The sequence below is a fragment of the Hevea brasiliensis genome, chromosome 15, assembly GCF_030052815.1.
Source record: "Hevea brasiliensis isolate MT/VB/25A 57/8 chromosome 15, ASM3005281v1, whole genome shotgun sequence".
Taxonomy (NCBI): domain Eukaryota; kingdom Viridiplantae; phylum Streptophyta; class Magnoliopsida; order Malpighiales; family Euphorbiaceae; genus Hevea; species Hevea brasiliensis.
In genome coordinates, this window is record NC_079507.1 from 60,111,997 (window position 1) to 60,139,910 (window position 27,914).

Below are 27,914 nucleotides of genomic sequence, written 5' to 3' on the forward strand. Positions count from 1 at the left end.
CCAATAATCACTGTAGTATAAGGTCGAGAGGTTGCTACAAACTAAAGAATACCTAATATGCCAAAAAACTAATTACGGTAATATTTCTTTTTAAAAAAAATTATATATAATTAATTAAATATTTATTCAAAAAACTGTTTGATATATAAATATTTAGTCCACCATCTTTGTTTACCAGACTCTCATATCCCTTTCTTCCGTCGTCCAAAACCATTTCTCACTTTCCTTTCTTCCAAACATCTTTTGCAATTTTATATTAATTTCTTTCTTGTTATAACATATTTTAGTTTTTTTTTTCCTTTCTGATGCAGCGTATAGCACAAAAAAAAATTATGCACGATAAAACCTTTAAAAATAAATAAAATCTAATTCAATATCTTAAAATAACACGTGATTTAATCTAAAATTTAGGATAAATTTAAGATAAAATAAATATAATTTTATAAAAAAGAAAATTTTATTAAAATAAATATTAAAACTTATACATAATGAAAATCAAATAGATATTTATAGAGTTTTAAATCGTAGAAATTAATTAAAGAGTTTAAATTAAAAGCCTTAAATTAAATAGAATTAATATTTTAAAGTTTTAAATAAATTATGAAATATAAATAAAATATATCTTATAAAATAAAAAATCCCATTAGAATTAGAAATCCTCATAAAAATAGATAAACACAAATTTTTGAGTCTGGTATGGATTTATTCACCAAATCAACTTCATTGAAATTTAAAATTGCAATTCACATTATTGCTTTTAACATTTCTAGCCTTTTACTTATTACTTAATTAGCACTCAATATTTTTATTATTTTTAATGTCGGATAAAATCAAACTACAAGTCATTACTGTTTAATTATTTCTATATATTCATACTTGTCTGAGGAAATTTCAAAAAATTATTAATTAATATCAATAAAATGAAACACAGGCATAAATAATTATATATAGTTTTGCTATACAATGGTAGAACAGTAGAGAAATACATTACTAAAGATATCATTTCTCTTGCTTCTGGTTTTGAGAGCTATTCTTTCATCCATGTCAATAGGATTAGGAATTTTGCAGAGCATAATTTAACTAAAAAAATTGCGGCTTGATGATTTCTTTAACTTTAATTTCTTGACGCAAGTCAACTATGTAATCTCTTTTTTGGCTATTAATGTCTCCTAATAAATCTTATCTTTGAAAAAAAAATAGAGAAATAGCAATACAATCCTCCATTAACAAGTAATATAAATATAATTTGATCAAATCAAATTACATGAAAGTAAAAAGATTTTTATGAATTAATATAATTAATTTCTAGTTTATGTTTTTGATAATTAATATAGTAAATTAAAATTATATTTAATTAGAAAAAAAAAAAATCAATGGCCCAATTAGAATTATATTACTAAATATTTTGGTCTAAATAGAATTTTATTTAGGTGAAATTATCATTAAGTGAAGGAATGTCTTTATTTATTTATAATTTTATAATAATATTAATAAAATTCTAACATTAATATATTGAGAATTATATTTTTATAATATAATTTATTATGAAATAATAAATGATATATTATGACCACATTAATGCATAAGTGCACTGTGATTAGCTATTTTATTTTGTTTAACATATTCATTAATCTTTTGTAATCTGTATAATGCTACAATCAAATATTATATAAAGTTTAAAAAGTAATCATAAAATATATTTAAAAATTGAATTGAACTTTTATAATAATAATAATAATAATAATAATAATAATAATAATAAGTTATATGTAACAACCCGATATTTTTTTTATTTAATATATATATATATATATATATATATTATATTTTTGATAATAATTTAAACTTTTTTATTTAAGGTACTAAATTAGTATTTTCATAATGATTATAATCAAAGAAAATGAAACAATAATTAAGTTTCTTTAATTAGGGTATATTTAACTTCATTACTGAAGTCTTATTAAATTTAATTATAATAAAAGAATATTTGGACTTAATTGAAAAACATTAAAAAGTTTAAGGACTGATTATGTAATTTAAAGATATAAAAAAAAAGAAAATAATAAAGAGAAGAGCTCACTGATAGGACGTTCAGCAGAGGGAAAAGAAAAAATAAAATAAAATAATAATAATAATAATAATATAAGCAAAAGTTTTATATATATATATATATATATATATATATATATATATATATATATATATTAAGTCGAAATGACCCCTATGCAGGCGGGATTTGAAGGAAAAAAAAAATCAAAAATTTTGAACGTTGAATAGACCAAACCAACCCCACCCCCCCCACCCCCCCCCTCCTCTTTTTCTTTCTCTCTCCTCTCGTTCCCCCATTTTTACTTAGATGAGCCACCATCCCCACCGACGAGGCACCGGCGCCCTTCCCCCATGTCAAGGCAACCTCCAGGAGGCAGCACCACCCAGCAGGAGGAGGCAGAAAGAGAGAGAATGAGAGAGGAAAGAGAGGAGAGAGAGAGAGAGAGAGAGAGCACGATAGGGGCTCAACTTTGCAGCATTGATTCGACCGACTCCAACAGCCATTTCAGGTGATTTCAAGTGCCAAGGACTCCTAAGATGATGAACTTTCAGATGAGACCAGTGGCACCTCGTTTGGTGGCCGAAGGAAGAAGAATCGGCGAGAGAAAATTGGAAGAAAATTAAATGGGTTCCGCTGGGTTCCCGGCTATTTTTCTGGCGATCCGACCATTGGATCGAAAATCTGAGGCCACCGATGTACTCAGGACGGTGAAATCTTCTAGATAGGACCAATCTCGTTTCGATCGGACACCGTTTGAAAAAGGCGATAATCGGACAGTCCATATCGCTTGGTGAGATTTTCGAAACTTTTTTATTTTCAAAATTTTAAAATAATTTTGATAATTATTAACACAATTTAGATCTAATTTAGGTGCAATCGAATCGAGGATAGCTCATCGGCGTCGGGATCACATTTTCAGCTAGATCCGGCTGCCTAGCAGCCCGTCTCAGAACGTGATCGATATTATAGTCAATCCTAACATTTTCAAACATTCTGGACGCATTCCAAGTGTCAGAATTGACAAAGGTAAAGCCAAACTCCAAGTTGCTCATTTCCGGCTAATACCAATTTAGAATAAAATTCATAAAATATTCGTGGATGATCAGAAATTTATGATTCCTTTTGTAATAGTCTTATAATATTATTAAGGACCACGGGGAGAAATTTTAGAATTTTTAGAGCTTGTCGGAGTGAATTTTTATGAAATGTCAATTATAGGGACTAAAACGTAATTTTTCAAGTTTATGACTATTGACTGTTTGGGTGGGCCCAGGAGGGGCTTTGTGATGTAATTGAGTTGTGATTGTGTGATTTGCGAATTTAGAAGTATTATTTGAATCTTTTTGCAGGTTGGGTAGGTCCTAGGTATAGGGGAGACTCTGCTGGATTTTCGGCATGAATTAGGCTGTCTGTTGTTTCTTTATAGTCTTATTTTGAATTTGTACTAATAAATCTATAAGATAATTTTCTAGATGATTGAAGTCAGCTATTTTTTTCCACCCAACAGCCACAATAGCCTCTAGTGCACTGTGAGTAAAATATTAATTTTAATTATAGTTTCGATACTATTACATGTTTAAGTATGTCTATACATCACTTATAAATATATATCTATGTAGTTAAATACTAGGCATGATTTATATTGCATTTTTAAATTGATGAAGTGTTATGGATGTTGTTTGTGGTAATTTGGAGCAGTGTGTGTGCGTTGTTGTGCGTGTGGTATAGTATTGGATATGGATAGGACAGGTAGACACGGCTTGAGAGAAACTCGCTGGAACCCGGTCATTTATGGATAAGTCAGGATAGACACAGCTTGAGAGACAATCGCTGAGACCCCGCATTTGGTTTACTAAGCGAAAGTCCGGCTTGAGAGACACTCGCTGGCAGAGGTTGGATTAAAAAGGCTGTATAGGGAATCAGCTCCCATATATGTATTGCTTGACATTATTGAGCGTGTAAGTGCTTCAATTTGCCTTTTTGCTGTTATAATGTGATGTGTATGAAAATTTTGATAGTGTTACATTCCACTCTTTAGGATGCATTAGTTTTAGATAGTTATAGAAATTGTACTTAAAATTGGTATTTTATTCTCTGAGTCGAACGCTTACTCCCGTTCACCATATTTTTCCAGGCTATAGGAGGATACTTTTTTTCAGAATAATCTGTTCTTTTCCTCGCCGATTATAAAAAAAATTACTTAACTATATTATTATGATATAAATTTGTAATTTAGAATTTCGCATGTACTAGTAGTAGCATTAATCCTGTCAGGAACTGCATGAATTTAAGTTTTTGTATTAACAAATGAAAAATTTTTATGAATTTTAAATAGTTTGTAAATGATGTAATAGGGTTGAGCTGGACTCCTCTAATTTTAGTTTCTGATAATTATTGAGTTAAGTTGGCTCGAAATAAAATTATAACAGTTTAATTTAAATTATTTTATATGCATATTAGGTCTAAATTGTGGGTCTGGTCATGGATTTGAGAACAGTAAGACTTACTACGGGCCTCAAGGACTTTATACCGGCCCAGGTCCTAGTGTCAGTCCGACCCATAAGTTGGGTCATGACATTATAAATATTAAATAAAGCTAAACCTTTTAACTTTTTCAAGACTATGAATTATAAAAAAAAAAATTAAAACAAAATAAATAATTTAAGTCAATCAGAGATAAATATTAATTTTAGTTAATTAACTAAAAAAATACAATTTAAAAGGAATTTTAGTTGATTTTGATAAAAAAAAATATTAATACTAGCAAAAAACTGTTAATGAAAACTAAATCTAAATCCAATTTACATAGAGCTTGCCTTATATATTAATTAATTAGATGGATATCTCTACTACTATAAATATTTATATTTTTGTTATCTTTATTTTCTTTAATATTTAAGCTTCGGTTGTGCATGGTTTTGATTTTTGTAAATCGAATTGATAAGAATCATTATTAAAAAAAAAAAAAAATTATTATTTTAATATGGTTTTGATTTTTATCAATGATTGAATTAAAAAATTATATCAAATCATACGAAATAAAAAGAATAAGACAAAAATTAATTTTATATTTTTGGATATATTAAATAATTTTAGCATAATTATATGTAATATTTATTATGATTAATAAACATTAAAGTTTTGTTCTAACCAAAAAAAAAAACTAATCATTAGAGTTTGACAAAAAGAAATTGAAAAGCAAAATAAGCATTTTATTAATTACTTGTTCACAATTATCTTCTAAGTTTCAAGTTTATATTGATTTGGTGGGTTATTCTTGTTGCTCCTGATTTAAGGTAAAGCAGTGACGATTAGGTAGCTGCATTAGCCTAAATATTAGACTTTAATTAGAAGTTTGCAAGTTGAGTAAAAGTTAAGAAAATAAAACTTCATTTATTTTATGGAGAAACATTACATATAAAAAAATATTTTTTATGTAAAATTTTTTGAAGAAAAATATTTTTTAATAAAATATTTTTTATTATTTATTTATAATATTAAATGAATGATATATGTTTATATATTTATATAAAGATTTTCATATTTTAATAAGATTATTAAAATCTAAAAAGTGATTTTCTCTTTTGTCTTAAAAATAGCTTAATTAATTTTTTGTATAAAAAATATTTTTTATTAATTTATTTTTTTTAATATTTCAAATGAAAAAAAAAATTAAAAAATATTTTCTACAAGTCTTATTATCAAAGTATTGTTAACAAAGTGATTAAAAGGAACAATCATTACCGTAAAAAAAACATTTAAAATATTTTTTATAAAATTAATTTTATTAAAATTTAAATTCAAGGCCTTGCAAACACGAAAACAATTATAATATCATTAATAAACTTTCATTCATTTAAAACATTTTATTTATTTATAATTATTCTCTAAGTTTGCCTTCTAGCTGCCCACTTGGTGGCTGAACGCTGGTGGATCGAATCCAATTACACGCAAACGAATCTGTTGCATTTTACAGCTGACTTGAATTATGTTTTATTCTGTAGCAAATTAAAAGTTGGCCGCGAGTTTATATAATTGCACTGATAAAAATGATCAGTAATGAATAAGTTTGGGTTAACATAATATTTATAATGAAATTTTGTCAATAAACGTTTGTATTGAGGTTTAGGTAACCTCTTCGCAAACATTTAAAAGCAGCTTCTGGTATGTTTCTTGTGCATCTTCTGCCATGCAGAAGACTGAAAGTGAAAACAGCCATAGCCTATGCGGGCTGGAACTTGGAAGTTTCGTTCCTTAATTAATTATAATAACCATATTAATACCTTACACTGACCACTTAATGCTTCCATTTTTTAATATTAAAAATTAAATTTAAAGAGTTTTAATTTGGTGGTATTAAAATATTTTCTAAAATTGTGAGATATCATATTTGAATTTTAATTGGAATTAATTTATATAAAAAAATTAAATTCATTTTATTTTATTATAATTAAAATTATATATTAAATAATTAATGTTCATATAAACATATATATATATATATATATATATATATAATTAAAAAAATAAAAAGTAAAAGATCGTTGCTTCCTACCCAGATACCTCGAGCCACACAAGCTGTTTTGTACATTTTAAGTCTCATATGACTCAATTTAGTCAAAGATGGAATACTTACAATATGAATATGTTCAATTTAAATATAAAACATAAAATAATAAATATATAAATCATTTATATTAAGAGGATGAGATTCATAAGGAATGCAAATTGATCATTTGTGTTTAAAAAAAAAAGAAAAAAAATAGAAAGGTAAAGAAAATATTTGGTTGTTGACTGAATGAATATATAAAATTAGGAGTCAAATATAAGAAAGTATGATTTTAAGATTTAGAATAATAAAATAATAATCCATCCATGCAAGAGCAGACAAAACATGTTTTCGTTTTTCATGTTGAATAAAAGATGCCGAAGGAAGCAACAGATTTCACATTGGGAAGTTTCCCATATAATAATGGTAGATAGAGGAGATGATCTCTTAAGCATTATAACTATTCTTATTAGTGGAGCCGTATCAAATTATCAGAGACAATATCATTATCCCATTGACTCTATTTGTCAAAATCCGCGACTCTTTCTGGAGCACCGACTGATTTTATTTTATTTACTTTCATCGACGTTTCTCCAAGCCAGATAGAACAAACATTTCCTACTATTTTTCAAGTTTCCTCTTCACCTTCTGTTCATTTGGTTTTGGTTTTCCAATTAATTTAGGCTTAATTAGACTAACTTATAGTTAGTCTGACTTTCGATTCCTTAATCTTTTACATAAAAAAATAGAGTAGCTGGATGAAAAGATGGACCTGGTCCTAAAGTTACAGGAATTTTTAGGTCAATGGGACAAACGTGCCCTTATATATGTTCTTTGAAAATTTCTATCCAAATCCAATGGGGTTGTCTAAGTCTTGCTAATCAATATCTTAAAGTTGAATTTTAGTAGATTACATGTTACGACCCATGATTTTCCAAGAAAAACACGTATATAACATTGACCTTAAAATTTTCCTACGTTCAAGAGTCGACAGAGAACTTCACGGAATTAAAACCTAAGGGCATTTTCTTTATAGGAACCTAAGGGCTAAGGGCAATTTCAGTATAATTACTGTAAAAAAAAAAAAAAAAAAAAACATGAATCACGTCTTTTCGTAGCATAATACCATTAATTAATTAAACAATAAGGAAACATAGCATAGTTCTAAGAAATATATAGCATTAGTTAATATAAGCCACACTTAATACATTAATCATTATTTACAAGCCCCATGGCATACATATATCCATTCATCAGAAGGATTCCTCTAGAGAAATATTAATTGATTAACATGATTTAATTCTATACTGAAAATTTTACTTTCTCAACTATATATAAGCGTCAAAAGCCCATGCTCCATGCATAATATTAAGGTTAATTAATATTAATGATTGTAAGGAGAAATCGCTTGGACCCTATGCTTCCTCTTCTGGAGGAACCGTTGGATTGATCTCTTCATGGAAAGGCCAGCAGCCATAGGGGTACACAGCGGAGATGGCAAACTTGGAGAAGCTACTTCTGACCCAGTTGGGGTTCGCAGATTCTCTTCCATTTCTCTACTTGCTAGCAACAGAATGGCTCTTGCCTGTGCACAAAAGAAAAATAATTTGATTATGTTAATTAAATGATTTATTTTTTGCCTCAATAATGCATATTTTAATGTTCTTACTCCTTGCCAACTTTTTTTTAACAGGTCCAAAGAGACCAGTAACACGTGTCATATGTTAATTCTAGAACAGAAAAAGAAAAAAGATAGAGAGTTGTGGAATTTCTTTTTTTTTAAAAAAAACAGACATGAAAATCTCATGTTGTAATTTGAGGTCAAACTCCGCGTATTGCATTCAAGTTCTGATAAGTTCCATGAATCTGGAGCGTTTTCAGTAGACAGCCCAACAAACTTGTCGGTGTGGGTCCCTTTTTATTTTAAGTTAATAATTTCTTCTTTTTATTTCAAAATTTTCATATATAAATAAATAATTTTTTTAATCAAAAAATTTTCTTTTTCATAAATGAAACATACGCATCTATAAATCAATATGAAATGTCGAAATGCCAGCGATATTGCCGCCATAAATTTTAGATTATACGTGCATTAAAGAATCAATGCAATCCCCAGAGTTACGTTAGTGGATAAATATGTAAATTTTTTTATTTATTAAAATTTAATTTTATTATAAAAAATATAAAATTATATAAATAATTTCAAATACATCATATTAATATGATAAAATACGCATTTAAAATTGCTAAAAATAAAATACACATAAAAAGCGTTTTCTTTTTTTTTTTTAAACTAAGCATAAAATAAAATAAAAAAATTATGACCATTGCCTATTTTCGGGGATGCATCATACATGTATATCAAACCCAGAAAAGAGAAAGAAGAATAAGATGATGATGATGAAGAGATCGAGAAACAGAAACAAACAAACCTGGAGCTCCGTGACATCACAGACGCAAACCCTTCCATTGTAGAAAATAGTGAGCTGTTGACTATGCTGTGGGCTTTGCTCATCACTAGTCTCCTTCTCCTCCCTTCAAAACATCATCAAAATCATATATCTCGACTCAAAATAATACACACTAATTAAACACGTTAATGCATCTATATATATACACAAGAAACATACATGTATATAGTGAAGAGAGAGAACTTACAATACAGGTGGGTGGTGGTCGGGATCGGAGAAAGGAAAAAGTTGGAGTTCAAGATTGCAGTTTCGTCTCATGTTCGTTTGATATGTCAAGAAAATGAATGACTTCAAGAATGGATAGAAGAAAGCCAAAGAGAAGAAGAAAGAGAGAGAGAAGGAGAGTCCAAACACATATCTAATTAAGCATAGAAAGAAACGAATAGTGCAGAGGGTGGTTTATAAATAAAAGGGAATACGATCGAGAATCGTATTTTTATACTAAAGAAGGGTATCTTCTTTGACAACAATAAAGGTTAAACACGTAACTCACATAAGTAGGGCAAGAACTATTTGCTTATGGGAGGGAAACGTTAATTTTATTTTGCACGTGAAACCTACTCTTTTATTATTTTCTTTTTCTTCTTCCTCTTCTTTTAGCTTAATGGCTCAAAAATCCCTGGTTTTGCTTCGCATTCCTTCTATTTCTGTCCTCTTGTTTTTTCCCTTTTCCATCTTTTTTTTCTTTCCTTGTTTTTTGCCATTTTACTGCTGCATTCTTTATTTGTCCAAAGAAATTCTTATATAAACTTATTCATTATGAATTTAAAATATAAATATGTATGATCTATTATATGCTTTAGACTCCGATTATCTAATCTAGGCAAACAAATTCGGTAATCTTGTGCTTTGGTGGTATAAAAATCTGGTTCATCAATCATCATTATATTGACTACCAAAGTGTACTTCTAGAGTGTCTCCCTTATTATTTTCTACTTTGCTTTTTGGTATTTTCAATATTGATAAAAAAAAAAATTAGGCAGCAATTTTGGATTTTATCCAAAGAAATTTGTTGCACACTTAATTTTAATTTTAATTTTAAAATCAAATCAAGAAACAAAAATTTAATATTATAAATCAAAATTGATTGGTATTATTAGCTATAAATATTTCAATTTAATTAATTAATTAATACATAATAGAATATATCATATGTGTAAATAAAACAAATCATTTTTTAGGGGAAAAAACTACTAGAACCACCAAACCAAAATTTGAAAAGGAATATCTAACCACGCACTCGATTTGGCGGGTTGGCTGGGTGGGGTTTTGTCCCCTACCACTTGTGGGCTGGAATGTGAAAGATGATGACTGGCGGCCAAATGGAACCGCACTATCTGATGCCTCCTTCCTTCCCCTTGCTTGCTTAATGATTCATTCCCTAGGGAAAAAAGAACAACAAGGAAGCCTGATATTTTCCGATTTATGGCATGTGATCAATACTCTCTTTCTGTAATAAGTTCTTCCATTTTTACGCAATACAGCACAATTCATGACCATTCCCAACTCAATATTGACATTCACCAGAAACTCATGACTATGGGTTGGGTACCAAATGAATGGGATGGAAGAATTAAAATTTGAGATATCAAACGGCCGGCGATATGGTATCAAAATCTGGTCATTCAGTTGTACACATGTTCTTTAGTAATTGAGAAAAGGATTTCAATTTGTATGAAACCCAAAGAGATTTCATATGCTATTCGGTAGACTAGAACCGGATTATTTGGTTGGCAAAATTGTACCGAATTTTTGTTGGGTTTCACGAGCTCCCACCACGTGCTTTCTATTGGGCGTGCTATCCACGCCTCAATCACATGGTGAACGAAGCTAATGTGATGTGCGTCAATTGGGTTCGGTGGTGGGTCTCACAACGAAGCTTTCTAAATTCCAACGTATCAAATTAAATTAAATCTATTAAATAACTATATAAAGTATATCAAAATACTTTATTTTATTAATTTAAATCATTTTATACTAATATAAATAATTATTAATTGTTGTGTTTTAATTAAATTTAATTTAATAATTATTTATAAAATATATTAAAATACTATTAATAATACTAATTTGTTTTAAAATTTCATTCTCAAGTCCACAATAATTATAGCTTTTCAACAATCTAAATAACTTGACAATTTCTACAAAAAAAAAATTATTTTTTTAATTATTTATTTATTTAATAAGTCACTTCTATATTAAAAAGAGTATTTAATTCACTATTTACTTTTAATTTTTGACTTAAAATATATTTTTATTTTATAAATTAATTTAAAAATAAATTATTAATTATTTAATAAAATTATTTAAAATTAATTTTTAAATAATTTAAATATTTAATTAAAAAAACATAATTTATCAAAATGACAGAAAATAATATCATTAAGGATTGTAGTTGTTAAGAAGAGAATAATATTAATATTTTCAAAAAATATTAAAATAATATAATCTTTTACTTGGTCAAAATATAATTCTAAACTAAATACATAAATTATAAATAAATTTTTCTTGTGATTTATTTTAAATAAATTTTTTAAATTATAAATTTAATTAAATATTAATTTATTTATAATTTTTTATTTATAAATATATTTAATCGACAAATTAAATTCAATAGCGTCTAACCTTGGAAAAACAATAATAAAAAAATTGTGATTATTTAGTGCAAGTTCTAAAAAATTTGCCTTAGAATAAAATTAATTAATTAATATGGCTAATTGCATGCATGCTTGAATTAATTAATTAAAAAGGCTGATATTGTAAATTAAATTTACAGCAATATCAGTCAGAAAACAGCTTGAATTAATTAATTATCTCATCAGCTGTTTGAATTTGACTTTTTCATGTATGCCAATTCCGTTGGTTTTGCGTTTTCTTCCTTTTTATTATTTTTTTAAGGGAATGTAAATTAAATGGTTAAGTTTGTTGCAACTAACACGAGCCATATTCTGCTGTAACCGAAAACATTTTAAATTCAAATTCCAATATTATATATATATACACACACATGCATTAAGTCCCCTCCTCCTTTATTCATTAAAAAAATATTAAAGTGAACCGTTTATTGTTAATAATTTTATCTATTTTAAGAGATATAAAATAAATTATTGTATTTATTTTAAAAAATATAAGTGAGTAAATATAATTATTTTAATAGATACAAAATGAATTATTATATTTATTTAAAAAAATATAATTTTTTTATAAATAACAGTTTAAACAAAATTTTATAATTTTTTTCTCTTTTCTCTTTATTTCTATTTATAGTTAATGTTATTATTTTTTATTTCATTTTTAATAAAATTTTAAAATTACTGTTTAGAATTATATTTTGATTTTATTATCTCGAAGGGATCTGTTCAAATTACCAAGCAGTAATATAGTGGGTAATATAATTGCCTTAAAGAGAGTGACTACATAATCAAATATAATAATTATTATTATTATTATTATTATTATTATTATTATTATAACATAAGTTTCGTCACATTATATTAATTTACTAGCTATATATTCGTGCATTTATATGTTTGAAATAGAATATTCAAGTTCAATATTATTTTTATGTATATATATATATATATATATTTAATAAAAAAATAAAAAATGCTTTGAAAAAATAAAATAAATAATCAAAATTTGTCAAAATATCAAACCCCGCACATATTTAGTAATTAAATATAAGAATCAAACACATTCCTACCAATTTAATTGATTTGTTTTGATTAAATTATTAGTCAATTATTTATATTTAAAAATATTTTAAATAAAAAAATAATAATCTTCTAGTTAATTCTTTCAAGAATATTAATAAAATTTAAGCATTTATGTTATATTTATCGTAACTTGCAAAGTTGATGACGTTTTACGTCTTGTAACCTATAAACTATATGTGAATCTCTCCAATAAATGTGAATATAATAGAAAATATTAATTTTTGATATAAAAATAACTTGTTATCTCTATTTTTTTTTGTTAAAAAATAATAATTGTGTGAAAAAAAATCATAATCAATAATGATAATAAATTACAATCCTATAAATGGATTTAGATTTCGATTTTTTTTTATTAGCAGTGAATTATAAAATTTGTTATTAATTTAAAAAAAATTTCTCTTTTCAATTTAATAAAAAAAATTAATTTCATTTATATATATATATATATATATATATATATATATATATATATATATATATATATATATATTAAAGTTAAACCATATAAATAAGTTCATAAATCATGTCATGTGTTTAAGAAAATAATTTAAAATTTTATCATTTGTCATTTTTTTTTTAAGTATAGTTATCATTAATATCTGTCAACCTATATGCCATTTTGATAAAAAATACCACATGTTTAAATTGATTTTATTTAAAAATATAAATTTTTAGAATTTAAATAGTATAAAATATTTAAATACTTATTTTAACTTTTTATCTTCTCTTAATTATTAGTTATAAAGTATATTTAAATTTTAAAAAATAAAAAATATTAGATGCTTCTTATCTAATCATTTAAAAATATTTTATTTTAATTATTATTTTTATAAAATATTTAAAATAAAAATTCTAATCAATTCGAGGGAATTGAAATTTAAAAGATAAGACACACATATATATACACACACTTTTTGAGAATAGGTAGATATATTTAATCATGACTTTGATATATTCTTTATCTTTTGTACTTTGATATTCTTGAGATGCTTATTTATTTATGATGATTGTGGTATTTTACCTAATTGATTTGCCAAACTATGCATGACTAAGTTTAATGATGTTACTGTAAATTACGTGATCAATGGGCTTAAAATAAGATATTATGATATATATACTCCGATGAGCACATAATTTTTTATGGAATTGACACTTTCTTCCATTATGATTCATAATATTATATAATTAAGTTAATTTCAATATTTTTTTTATATTTTAATGGAGAATATATATATATATATATATATATATATATATATATATATATATATATATATATATTAAAACATACAAATAAACTCATAAAATCATGCCACTTGTTTAAAAAAATAACTTAAAAGTTTGCCATTTGTTATTTCCATAGCACAGCTATTGTTGACATATATACTATATGGCAAAGGATACCACTTGTTTAAATTGATTTTATTTGAAAATATAAAATATTTAGACTTTAAATAGTATAAAATATTTAAATTTTTATTTTAATTAAATTCTTATTTTTTTAATTATTAGTTATAAAAATATTTAAAATTAAATATAAAAAATATTTATTAAATAAAAAATATTATATGGTTTGTTTTTCTAATCATTCAAAAATATCTTATTTTAATTTTTAGTCATATAAAATATTCAAATCTAATATATATATATATATATATATATATATATATATATATATATATATATATATATATATATATATATATATATTCACGCAAAAATTATTTATGAAATTTAAGAATGTATTTTTAAAACTTATAATAATATAAATTTAAATAATTATTCACTAGAAAATTGTTTACAAAATTTAAAATTTTATTTTAAAAATATTTATTATATTTAAAATTTAAAAAATTTAATAATAATAATTTAAAAATTACCCCATTTTTATATATATTATTTTGTTTATTCTTTTAATGGTATAAGACAACTAATTTATAAAAAATATAAAATAATTAATCAATCAATTTATTTCAAAATTAAAATTAAATGATACATTATCAAAAACGAAATCATATCAATTATTATTAAAAAATTTATATATTAACTATTAAAAAAGTTATATATTAACACTTAAAATAAATTTATAATTAAATAAAATTTTTATCATTAAAATTTTATAATATGATTATAAAAATATAAAATATAGAGAAATATGTGTTAAATTATATTATTAAATTAAATAATAAATATTTTACACAAAGTGTGGACAAAAGGACTAATTGTATATTTAAGTTGAGAACACTTTCTTTTTTTTTCATTTCACTTTTTTTTTCTCAGTCTAATTTTCTTTCTTTTATATTTTATATTTTATTTTTTTTCTCTATTTTTTTCATCTTTGGCTCGACTATTTTCTTTTATTAACAAATTTTTTAATTTATTGATAACTTATAATTTTTACTAATGATTTATTTCTATCTATAACGTATTTATAAGTGTTTTTTCATTAATCATAATAGTAATTTTTTTACGTGGTTTATATTTATTAGTAATTTATTTTTCAATTATTTTTATCATAAAATATTTAAGATAATTTTTTATTAATTTTTTTAAAAAATATTTTTATAGTATTTTATTTTTTATTAGTATATTATGTAATTTTTTATTAATATTTTTTACTATTATTTTTCATATATTTTTATTTTTTAGTACTAGATTTGATTGATTTTTACTAATCGATTATTCAGTACTAATTTTTATTAGTAGTTTAGTTTTTCAGTAATTTTTATTATAGTTATTTATTATCATTTTTTGTACTATATATTTTATTATTATATTATTTTTCAGTATTAATTTATTTTTAAAAGCAATTTGCTATTTTATTCAGAATTTTTAATTTTTTTTTTAAATTAACAATAAATGGAGATTTTGTTTCTAAATTAGCAACATAACGTAATTCATTGCTAGAATGCTTGTAACGGATTGTGATCCGTTGAATTAAAATTCATTGTTAATTAACAACAGAAAATTATGTTCTTAATTTGTTGCTATATCTGAAAATTATTCTCCACTAATATTATCATCTCTAAACAAAAGACTTTAATTATTTATATTTATATATTTTTTTCTTTTATGAAAAAATATGTTATATTTATTTTTAAAATTTTATTAACGAATTATGAAATTCTTAATAAAAAAACTCTAATTGCAATTTAAATTTATATTTTATTATGTAGATAATTATAATATTTTTTATAATTGAGTTCGATTATTATTCAAAATATAAAATTTTATATTTTTAAAAATAATTTTAATATTATTAAATTTAAACTCATTAATAGAGAAAATTTTACTGTTAATAAATTAAAATATATATTATTATTAATTTTACTTTAATAATGCCATAAATTTTTCAATCTCATCAGTCCATAATTTCCTCGCACTTGCATAATTCACAATCACTTCAAATAAATCGTGCTTCGTGGACCCACCTCATGAAAGCTACTTGCTTCATTGACAATGAATTTCTCCATTGATTCCTTTGTATATATAGTTGACAAATTAATTTAACATCAAAAACATATAGAGGTATTAAAAAATCTTATTTAAAATTACTATAAATAGACATATTAGGATATTATAACTTTTACCCAACTCAATTTATAATTCGTTTAAATTTATATTTAATTTAACATTAGTTAAATTTAACTAATCCTAAAATTAAAAATTTATTTAATTCAAAATTACACTATTTGATTCAATTAACTGTAATTTATTTAAAAATTAAATAATTAAATTTATAACCACCTATATATATCTTTTATATAATAACTCAAGAAACAGCTCAAATCATGACACAATTATTTTTAAACTAGACTAATCTAATCAATTCAATTGGAAACCAAAACCTTGTCACAGACTGATTTCTGGACTAAACCGGCATTAGGATTTGGGTCAGTATAAGGCTCCTAAAACCCATAATAAGCCTAACTATTTTTAATCTATTCACAAAACCCATTAAGGTAGCTCAATTTCAAGAAAATAAATGGATAGAGTTCGACCATAAATTAGATTATCCAACGGGGAGCATTAACTCACCCGACCAGTAAATAAATAATATCAATAATTTGAGGAGTTTAGCTCACCCTCACAATCCTCAAATCACATATATCAACATTTGAGAGCTCAGCTCTCTCTATCATCAATAATAAGCATCTCATACATCCATGCAATTTCACATAATTAATTTTACAACTCAAGAATTAAGTTATTACAACCCAAATAAAAATATAACTATTGGTTCATGCCGAGTTCTACATTTAAATAAAAGACAATAAAAGCAAATTAAAATATTTTATATTTAAACTTGCGAGGAAAGAAAGCATGTTGATCACAAATAAAACCACCTGTCATCTGAGGAAAAATAGTTGAACATAAGTGAGTGTTCGATTTAGAGAGTAAGATATTAATAGTGAGCATTCGACTCAGAGAGTAAGATATTGATTTTAAATATAATTTCTATAACTATCTAAATTTAATACATTCCTATGCATGAAATGTAACACATTCACATAGTTCAAACAATTCAACCAATATTCACACAAAAAATAACTTGAAGTCACATCAATACCTATATAGGAGCTGATCTTCTATATAGCTTTCTTAATCCAATACCTGCCAGTGAGGTAAACTCAAGCCAAACTTTTGCTTAATAATTCAAGTACGGGAGCCAGCGAGATCAATCGTGCTCACCCCGACTTATTCATATATAAGGATCGTATCCCAGCGAGTCAAACTCCAGCCGCGACTACCCATCATACTCATTTCTATATCCACACCATACTCACACCAAAACACACACATGGCTCTAAGTTATCTTAAGGTGACATCTATAAATAAATTCAATAATGTATGCAGCAAAGAAGCATGCCTAGCATTTAACTAATTATATACATACATATAAGTGAATACATAAGTATACCTTAAATATAAATTAATAATATTGAAATTATAAATAAAATCAATATTAAACTTATAGTCTAACCCAATGTTTATTGGTTCTGTTGAGAAGAAGAAAATTGTTGATTTGAATCACCTATGCAAACACACCAATTAACTATCAATAATAGACCAGTAATTAATTAAAGAAACAAAAGACTTCCTAAGTTTGTGTCGAAAATTCGGCAGAGCTTCTCCTATACCTAGGACTTAACTTCCCTGCATGAGAAATCTTATTTATATCTCAACAATTTAAAGGCCTTGGATCCACAACACAATACAATGCCCATTTGGGGCCTACAAGTATCTTAAGTTACGTCTAAAACTCTAATTTTCAGCTCGATTTCTAGACTTCTTTATAGTCCAATTAAACTACAATCTCAAAATCTCTTACTAAAATATCATGATATGATTATAATCAAGTTAATAAATAAAACTTCAGCTCTATATTAAATTTCTAATGAATATTAGACATCATTCCCTCTTAAAATTAGACTAAATACCCTGTCACAAAACTCAAATTCACCATTCATTAATTATATCAACTTACACAAATTCTCAACTTATATCTTTATACAATTATAAATTCCAACGCTTCATACTCAAATCTAAATTAAAATATTTCACAATATATCCATATCACTAAAAATCCAACTAAACATTTATATTTATTTCCCAAAAATATTCCACAATGACTTAAAAATTCATTAAACACTATACACTATCTCAAAATAATTTTAGTTCCATCAAAATTACATATTCAACTTAACCCAATCCTTAATACCAAAATTGGCAATTTTTTAAATCAAATTTATATAAAATATTCTAACTGTCAAATACATTCTAAATTTTAATCATATCTTCAAGACATCCAAATATAATATTAGTAAAAATTTTAGCATCAAATTTTCTCTATATCATGAGATATCAAAATATCTATCAAACCCTTCAAATTTTGAATTTTTCAGAATAGTTCTTACTCGTATAACTCATACAAAATAATTTATATATGACAAACCACAAGTTCAAAATTCACCAAATTTTACCACAATATCCCCAACATCCTAAAGATCATCTCTATCAAATTTTATAATTTTCTAAGCATCCTAACTATTAATTTTCTTCAAATTTCAGTAGCTAAAATTTAGAATTCCAAATGCAGACAGCCTATGTTCAAAAATTTATTTCTCTAAATCAAACGTTAAAAAATTACCAACTTTCAACCATAACTTCTACACATATAGATCTCAAACATAATCAAAAATCAAAGGTGAAAGACGAATCAAACTCACTTGGATGGAAGACAAAATTGCTGCCCTGCTCAACTCCTATTTCTACTCCTATTCATCATCTTCCTCCCTTTCTCTCTCTAATTTTTTGGTTTTCAGACCACTCTCCCTCTTTTTCCCTTGTTAGCATCCTTCCTTGCTGGAGAAACCTCAAAAATCTAGCCACCATCTCCCTCCTTCCCTTCTTCTTCTTCTCCTTCTCTCTTTCTATCTTTTTCCTTTCCTTTTCTCTTTCTCGATTCTTCTACTCTTCATTTTTTTTTGTTATAATTCTGGAGAAGGGGCTACCAGTTTTCCCTCTTTTCAAACAAATTTCATTTTGATTATTGAATTCTCCAAAAATCATATTTTCTACCCCAAAACTTATAAAACTTTACTTTTAGGTCCAAAATTAAATTAAATTAAAATTTTCTCCCCAAAACTTTATAAATTATATTTTCATTTAAATAATAACCATATTTAATATTTCTTCAAAAATTGAGCTGTTACAAAGCTAGCCTATGGCATGTTCACATTATCCCTAAAAACTGAAATTCGTGAACAACATTCAAAGAGTTACCCATCAGAGTAACCCATACATATGTAATATAATATAGACAAAAATCAGATCCAAATAAAAGGGATTTGAATCTTCAAATTCGGATCAGATTAGAACATAAGATGTTCGGTCATAACATAATATGTTCGAATAAAAAACATAAGGTGTTCGGTCAGAACATAATATATTCGGTTAAAGCATAATCTATAATATGTTCAAATAAGACATGAGGTGATTGGACAAGAAGCAAGAAGTTTGGATGAAACACAAGATGCTCGGACAAAATAGGGTGTTCAATTAGAAATTGGATGTATACTGATAGGATGTGTTAAGTTCCCGCCAAGAATCTCACTACACTGTTAATAACATTTCCGTAATATACGAAAGAAGATGATTGGATATGAGTTGGCAAATCCCAAATAGTGCAGAAAAGGCATCACACCCAACCCTATAAATATGACTCATAACATCACCAAGGCACACAATTTTTATTTGATCATTGTTCGTCAATATTTATTTTCTCTTTGGCATTTATTGACTTGAGTGTCGGAGTGGCCTAGTTAGAACATCGACCTCACCTCATTTTTTGTCATAAGCACTACCCGGATTGCTCACTGACTCGAGAATCTCAAGCAATATCAAAATGGGTGAAGCAAATTCTAGTCATTTTTATCAATTTTTGTATAAAACAGCATTCTTTTGTACACATGATAATTATTAAAAAGGAAAAACATATTAATTTTATTATTAAAATAACATTATATTAATTTTATCTCAATTAAATATTAAATTCTTACTCAATGTATTCAATGATTTTCAAATTGGGTCTAGTCTGAAAATATTAAAAGGTACAATTTGTAACACTCCTAATTTTTAAATAAATATTTTATATGTAAGTATTATTATTTTATTATATTAAATATTATGAAAATTTATTTGAAATTTATCTGAATTTTAAAAATTGGGTTTGATTTTCTTAAGACAATAAATTTCATTAATTTTTAAAAATTAATTTAAAGATTACGTAGTAAAACTAAAAATATATTTGAACTGCAAAAATTTTTCTGAGATTTTGATAATTTTTTCAAAATTTTTGGACCTTGTTTTTTTATCTCAGGGCAGAGTAAAAATTTAATTTTGGGTATTCTAAATTAAATCGACCAAATCGAATCAGACCAGCCTTTTCTTCCTCCCTGCGCGACACCCTTTCTCTCCTTCGCGTTTTCTCTCTCCTCTTTCCTCCCCTTGTCGGCCAACCTTCCCACTCACAAGCGCTCCCTCAGGTAGCTTCCCTGCCACCGGCCGCCGCTCCTGTGGCCAGAAAAATGCGCTCGAAACTCTCTCCTCTCGCACGTGCCATTTCATCTTCCCGACCAAAATCTGATCATCAATTGGATCGAGTCTAGTCCCAAACCTCATCTACACCTCGAGAGATTTCCATAGATACCAATATCACAAATTTTCATTGGGTAGATTGTTTAATTTTAGCCGAAGAAGTTTTAGTCCATTTTGATTTTTGGGCCAAATTTCTCTCAAACTGAAAAATCCCATGAAAATTCTGAGACTAGCGTGCTCCACACGACAAGAGCTTCGCGGAAATATAAATTTCAAAATTTTTCAATACTGAAAATTCAATGGGTCACATGGACTTCGCAGTATTTTTTCGAGCTTCAAATGAGCTTATTTAATTTTGTAATAATTTTATTCTAACCCCTAGTGTTGTGGGCTTCACATAGGTACTTTCGTTTCATGAAATTCGACCATTACCCAGATCTATAAATTCAGGCCGGACAGAGAGGCTGCCGGAACCATTTTAGAACTGGATTGGAATTGTGGTCCTCCCCACCATTCACAGATGCTCCGAACATATTTTAAGTGTCAGAATTAGTATAGGTAAACCTGAACTCTAAGTTTTTTCAATTTTATAGTGCCAGGTTTATAATAATAATCCATAAAATATTCGTGGGTAATTAAAAATTATAATTTCTTTTGCATTAGCTTTATAATATTATTAAGGACTGCGGGGTAAAATTTTAGAATTTTTAGAGCTAGTTTGAATGACTTTTGCAAAATGTCCATCTTAAGCCTTATAATTGAATTGTTAGATTGTGTGAGATATGCCTGAGTTGGAGGGCTCAGAAGGGGTCATATGTTGTGTTGAGATGATGTGTGGTTTTAGAAGTGTTATTTAAATCCCTTTGCAGGTTGGGTAGGTCCTAGACACAGAGAAAATTTTATTGAATTTTCGACATAAATTAGGACGTCTTTTACCTCTTTAAAGCTTTGTTTTGAATTTAATATTGATCAGTTTGTAATGTAATTGTTTAGGTGAGCCAGGTCAGCTTTCTTCCTTCATTTGCTGCAGTAATTTATGAAGTACAGCGAGTAGATATTGATTTTACTTATAATTTCAATATTATTATATATTCAAGACATGTTCATGCATCATTTATAGATATATGCACATAGTTATTTGCTAGACACGCCTTGTATTGCATTTATATTTGATGATGTTGTTATGATTGTTATTTTATGGCGATCTGGAGCTGTGTGTGTGAGTTGGTGTGTATAAATTGTGTATATGAATATGAATAGGACAGGTAGACGTTGCTGGAGCTTGACTCACTGGGACCCGATCCTTATTATGAAAAAGTCGGGGTAGGCACAGTTTTGAGTTGATCTCTCTGGCCTCCACATTAGGATATTAAGAGAAAGTCCGCCTTTGAATTAATCTCGCTGACATAGGTTAAAACTAAGAGAGTTGTATAGAGGATTAGCTTCCATCTATATATGTGTGAGTATAGATTAACACACGGTGTGTGAGTACTCCAGATTGCCTTTGATGTGATTATAACTTGATTTCTTAGAAATGTGTGAAGATGATGCATTTCACTCTTAGGATGCACTAGACTTAGATAGTTATAGAAATTGTAAGTAAAATCAATATCCTAGTCTATGAGTCGAATACTGACTCCTGTTTACCCTAGTTTTTCAGGTTACAGGAGAGCTTATTATTGTGTTTAACTTGCTTTCTTCCTTGCAGGTCTATTAATTTCTATTTCCATAATTTGTATTATTTAATTTGAATTCTAGATTTTCGCATTTGTTGAACCATTTTAATTTAGCTTGGACTATAAGATTAATTATTTGGGGATTGTAAACTTATTAATCTATGTATGTGTAAAAGTGTGGATGAATGGCTTGTTATATGAGAGAGTTGGACTCCCATTTGATTTTATATTGAATTGTGGATTATTGTAAGCGTAGGCTGAGCTCCCCAAATAGTTTTATTTTGAGATAACAGGTCGAGTGAGTTAAGAACTCCTCGTTGGATGGTCCATGTTATGGCCAGACTCTGTCCGATTGATTTCTTGAAAATGGGCTTGAATATGGGCTTTAAGGTTGAGCTAGAGAATAGTTAGGGTTACTACGGGTTTTGGGAGCCTTATATCGACCCAAGTTCTAGTGCCGGTCTAGCCCAGAATTTAGGTCGTAACACAATCCATGTCCATAATTATAAAAGACTGAAATCCAAGATCAATCCATCTCAACTGATTTACCACCTATAGATAAGGGGTGGACCACATTTACAAATTTTGGCCCCATTTTGCGTCGGCCTCTATTCTATATGTGTTACAACCCAAAATTTTATGTCGCGACCTGCGCATAATTTAAGTATTCTTAAATTATGCAAGCCTTATCAGAGTATCTTGAATAAATATATTGTCACTTACTAATCCCAAAAATAGATAAAATCCAAATAAATAAAATACTGAATAAACAACATAAATATCTCATAAGTAAACTGTAGAGTCTCTATAAATTTCAAATAAAAACTTAAATTGTTCAATAAACTAAACTAATTATTAGCCCGATGAAACATGAATTCGGCATACCATGAGAAGAAATCAAAGATTTTTCCTCTCCAGAAAATGGACTGAATATTTGGATCAGCTGCAGAATTCTACTGATCTGAAATAGATAAGAGACAGAGAAAACATAGTTTGAGCTAATGCTTAGTGAATGATAATTATAGTACACAATGGAATAGGAACAGGCAGACGCTTGATTAATTTCACAATAAATTTTCAATTCAATAAAATCATGCTCATGCTATCAAAATCATTAATAAAATAATTTCATAAAACATATATATAAAAGAAGTTCATTCAATAAAATTTTATGGTACAGTACAGCAGGGTGATGATACCTCACATCATCAAAGGCCAGATGGTAAGTGCACTACCAGATATTAGATACCTTCCTCCTTCTTCATAGATATCAATGCATATGATACTAATGCAAACCATAAAGTGCAATGATGCATGACTCAACAATGCAACTTAATATCATGATAGTCCACACGGCGGGGCCAGATAGCAGATACAGATACTGGACACAGGTACCAATTCAAAACAGAAAATCAAATTGTACAAATCAATCAAAATCCACGAAAAATTTCAGATAGCAAATAATAATTGATAGTGTAATTTTAATAGTTTATTTCAATAATTTCAGAGAGTCAATAAGATCAAATCAATCTCAAATAAATTCAGTTTAACAAATCGATAAATTTTATATTCAGATATCAATCAATATAAAGACATTAAAGGCCTATTCCCGGGATTCTAATGACTCTAATGCAGAGATAATTGAAAAAATCAATTATTTAATCAAAATCGGAATAAAATTCAATAATAAAATAAAACTCTAGAACCTCACATGTAAAATAATTGTTAAAATACTGATTTAAAATTTCATTTAATAAAAATTTTAATGCTAAGAAATTTTAAAAGAGACTAAAACGGTGTCATGTACTATAATTACCACTCACCTGGAACCTCCAAAATAAAAGTTATACTCAATAGAAGAGAGACAATTTCAACTGACAGATTGAATAGTCGAATCTCCTACACACCCAAAATATAAAAGAAAAATATCAAATAATAATAAAATAAAATAACTAATATATATATATATATATATATATATATATATATATATATATATATATATATATATATATAAAACTATTCTGTGTCCCTGTTCGTCCACCAAAAATATGTTCATCCACCCAAATAATATATATATTGGTGGACGAACAGGGACGCAGAATAGTTATATATATATAAGATAATGAAAATATTTGTTGAGAGTATTTGGTATAAAAGGAGGTGATAAACAGGCTTTAAGAGCATAGTTTAGCAGAAAAAGATTATTAGGATATATATATTTCAAGAGTTTCATTAGGTGTAGAATGAGATAAGAGTTATTATTGAACTGGGTTGTTCAAATTACAGATATATATTTAAATTCAAAAATTATATATATAAATAAGCAGGCCATCTAATAAAATATATATTTTTTTAGATAAATATATTAAATTATTGTTAGCTAATTAAAATAAATAAATAAATAAATAGATAAAATATTAGGTTTCCACATACTTTTCCCCTTAAAAGAAATTCAGTACCCAAATTTAAACAGACAAATTCATAACCTGAAGAATTAAATAAGTGAGGATGTTTGGCTCACATTTCAAATTCTGCCTCCCATGTGGCCTCACTACTTGAGTGATTATGTCACAAGACTTTTACCAAAGCCACTTCTTTAGACTGGAGTTTCCTAATTTTTCGATCTAAAATCTTTACTGGTTGTTTCTCATATGACATATCATCTCTAAATTGTATGGTTTGAGGTTGCAAAATATGAGATGGATCTAGTACATACTTCCTAAGTATAGAAATATGGAAAACTGGATGTACATGTGCAAAACCAAGTGGAAGGGCTAAACGGTAAGCAACTGCTCCAATTCTCTCCAAAATTTTAAATGGACCAATAAAACAAGGACTGAGCTTCCCTTTCTTCCCAAACCTCATGATTCCTCTCATAGGTGAAACTCTCAGAAATACATGCTCTCCAACCATAAACTCTACATCTTTACGCTTAGGGTCAGCATAACTTCTCTGTCGACTCTGAGCAGTCAAAACTCTATCACAAATTAGCCGAACCTTCTCTGAAGTTAACTGTATCAACTCTGGTCTAGTAAGCCTTCTTTCTCTAACTTCATCCCAACAAATCGGTGACCTATACTTTCGACCATATAATGCCTCATATGGAGCCATCTCTATACTTGTCTGATAACTGTTATCATAAGCAAACTCTACTAAAGGCAAATGATGATCCCAATAGCCACTAAAATCCATAACACATGCACAAAGCATATCCTCCAATATCTGTATAGTCCTTTCTGACTGTCCATCTGTCTGAGGGTGAAAAGTAGTACTAAAGTCTACTCGTATTCCTAAAGCTTCTTAGAATTTCTTCCAAAATTGAGAAGTAAACTGAGTACCACGATCAGAGACAATGGAAACTAGAACACCATGAAGACTAACATTCTTGTCTATATACAACTGTGCAAGTTTAGCAAAGTCATATGTAGTCTTCACAGGAAGGAAATGAGCAGATTTTGTCAATCTCTCTACTATCACCCAAATTCCATTGTAAACACCTCGTGTACTAGGTAAACCTACAACAAAGTCAATAGTAATGTGCTCCCACTTTCACTCGAGAATAGGTAACGGCTGAAGTATCCTAGATGGTTTCTGATTTTCTGTCTTAACCTGTTAACAAGTCAAATATTTAGCAACAAAGTCTACAACATCCTTCTTCTTGCCACCCCACCAATAATGCTCCCTTAAATCACGGTACATCTTAGTTGAACGTGAGCGTACTGTGTAAGCAGAATGGTGTGCCTCTTCCATGATTTCTCTTCCGAACTCATCATCACTAGGGACACAAAGTCTAGCATCATAACGAAGAACTCCATCATCATCTAACATGAACCCTTGAGCTTGGCCTTGATGGATACTATCTATAATCTTACACAACTCAGAATTCCTCTTCTGAGCAGCCTTAATTTGATAAATCAAGATAGGCCTAATTCGAAAATGTGCTAAGAATGATCCAGCTACGATTTCAAACTCTACTCCCTGATCTAACAACTCATGTAATTCACCAATCAGAGGCCTCCTCTTAGTAGATATGTGAGCTAAACTACCATAAGACTTCTTGCTTAGGGCATTAGCCGCCACATTAGCTTTTTCAGGGTGATACAGCATGGTACAATCATAATTCTTTAGCAATTCTACCCATCTCCTTTGCCTCAGATTAAGATCACATCGGTCAAAGATGTATTTGAGACTTTTATGGTCAGTAAAGATCTCACAAGTCTCACCATACAAATAGTGCGTCTAGATTTTCAAAGCAAAAATTACTACAACCATTTCCAAATCATGAGTTGGATAATTCTGCTCGTGCCTTTTCAACTGACAAGAAGCATATGCAATAACCCATCCATGCTGCATCAAAACACATCCTAAACCAATCCTAGAAGCATCACAATATACTATATAACTCCCTGATTCAGACGGAAGGGCTAACACTGGTTCTGTAGCTAAATGAGTCTTAAGCTCCTGAAAACTTTTTTCATAAGCCTCAGACCGCTGAAATTTCACATTCTTCTGTCTCAACTTAGTTAAAGGTGCTGCAATAGTAGAGAAGACTTGAACAAACCGTCTATAATACCCTGCTAAACTCAAGAAACTACGAATCTCTAACACAGTTGCTGGTTTAGGCCAATGAAGCACTGCCTTAACTTTCTTCTTATCAACACACACCCCATCCTTAGACACTGTATGGCCTAGGAAAGCCACACTATCTAACTAGAACTCACATTTTGAGAACTTGGCATATAGCTTGTGTTCCCATAAGGTCTGAAGGACAATTCTCAAATGCTGCTCATGCTCCTCTTTACTCTTTGAGTACACTAGAATGTCATCGATGAATACTATAATAAATTAATCTAAGAAAGGCTTGAAAACTCTATTAATGAGATCCATAAAAGCGGCTAGAGCATTGGTAAAAGCAAAAGACATTACAAGAAATTCATGGTGTCCATACCTAGTCCTAAAGGTCATATTGAGTATGTCTTCTTTCTTAACCCTCAGTTGATGATACCTAGATCGAAGATCAATCTTGGAAAAACACTTTGCACTTTGAAGTTGGTCAAACAGGTCATCTATGCGTGGAAGAGGATACTTATTACGCACAGTCACCTTATTCAATTGCCTATAATCAATCCACATTCTCAAAGACCCATCCTTCTTCTGCACAAATAACACAGGAGCACCCCATGGAGAAACACTAAGACGAATAAATCCCTTATTTAGTAGGTCCTATAGCTGCTCCTTCAACTCCTTAAGTTCTACGGGTGCCATACGATAAGGTGGCATAGATATGGGCTCAGTTCTAAGAACTAAGTTTATACCAAACTCTACCTCTTGCTCTGGGGGTAAACCTGA

At 27.7% G+C, this 27,914-nt stretch overlaps 1 protein-coding gene across 2 annotated transcripts; it reads right to left on the reverse strand.

Annotated features, from left to right (window-relative positions):
* Positions 1–7,758: 7,758 nt before the first annotated feature.
* LOC110635608 (protein TIFY 5B) lies at positions 7,759–9,540 on the reverse strand. 2 transcript variants are annotated; one of them, XM_058136917.1, is made up of 3 exons: positions 9,230–9,540; positions 9,032–9,134; positions 7,759–8,184 (listed from the first exon to the last, which is right to left on the reverse strand). In XM_058136917.1, coding segments are annotated over exons 1-3 (306 nt in total). In that variant the 5' UTR covers positions 9,232–9,540; the 3' UTR covers positions 7,759–7,983. The 2 variants fall into 2 exon arrangements, with proteins under 2 accessions (XP_057992900.1, XP_021640705.2); XM_021785013.2 differs by having other exon boundaries at positions 9,258–9,512.
* Between the last annotated feature and the right edge of the window lie 18,374 nt (positions 9,541–27,914).

What these genes read in the sequence shown, in the direction of transcription:
- LOC110635608 (XM_021785013.2), bottom strand. Translation starts at nt 9,328, where the DNA reads ATGAGACGAAACTGCAATCTTGAACTCCAACTTTTTCCTTTCTCCGAT. An exon ending in GACCACCACCCACCTGTATT is followed by an intron (nt 9,135 to 9,257) that starts GTAAGTTCTCTC and finishes GATGTTTTGAAG; the next exon opens with GGAGGAGAAGGAGACTAGTG. An exon ending in GTGATGTCACGGAGCTCCAG is followed by an intron (nt 8,185 to 9,031) that starts GTTTGTTTGTTT and finishes TTTTGTGCACAG; the next exon opens with GCAAGAGCCATTCTGTTGCT.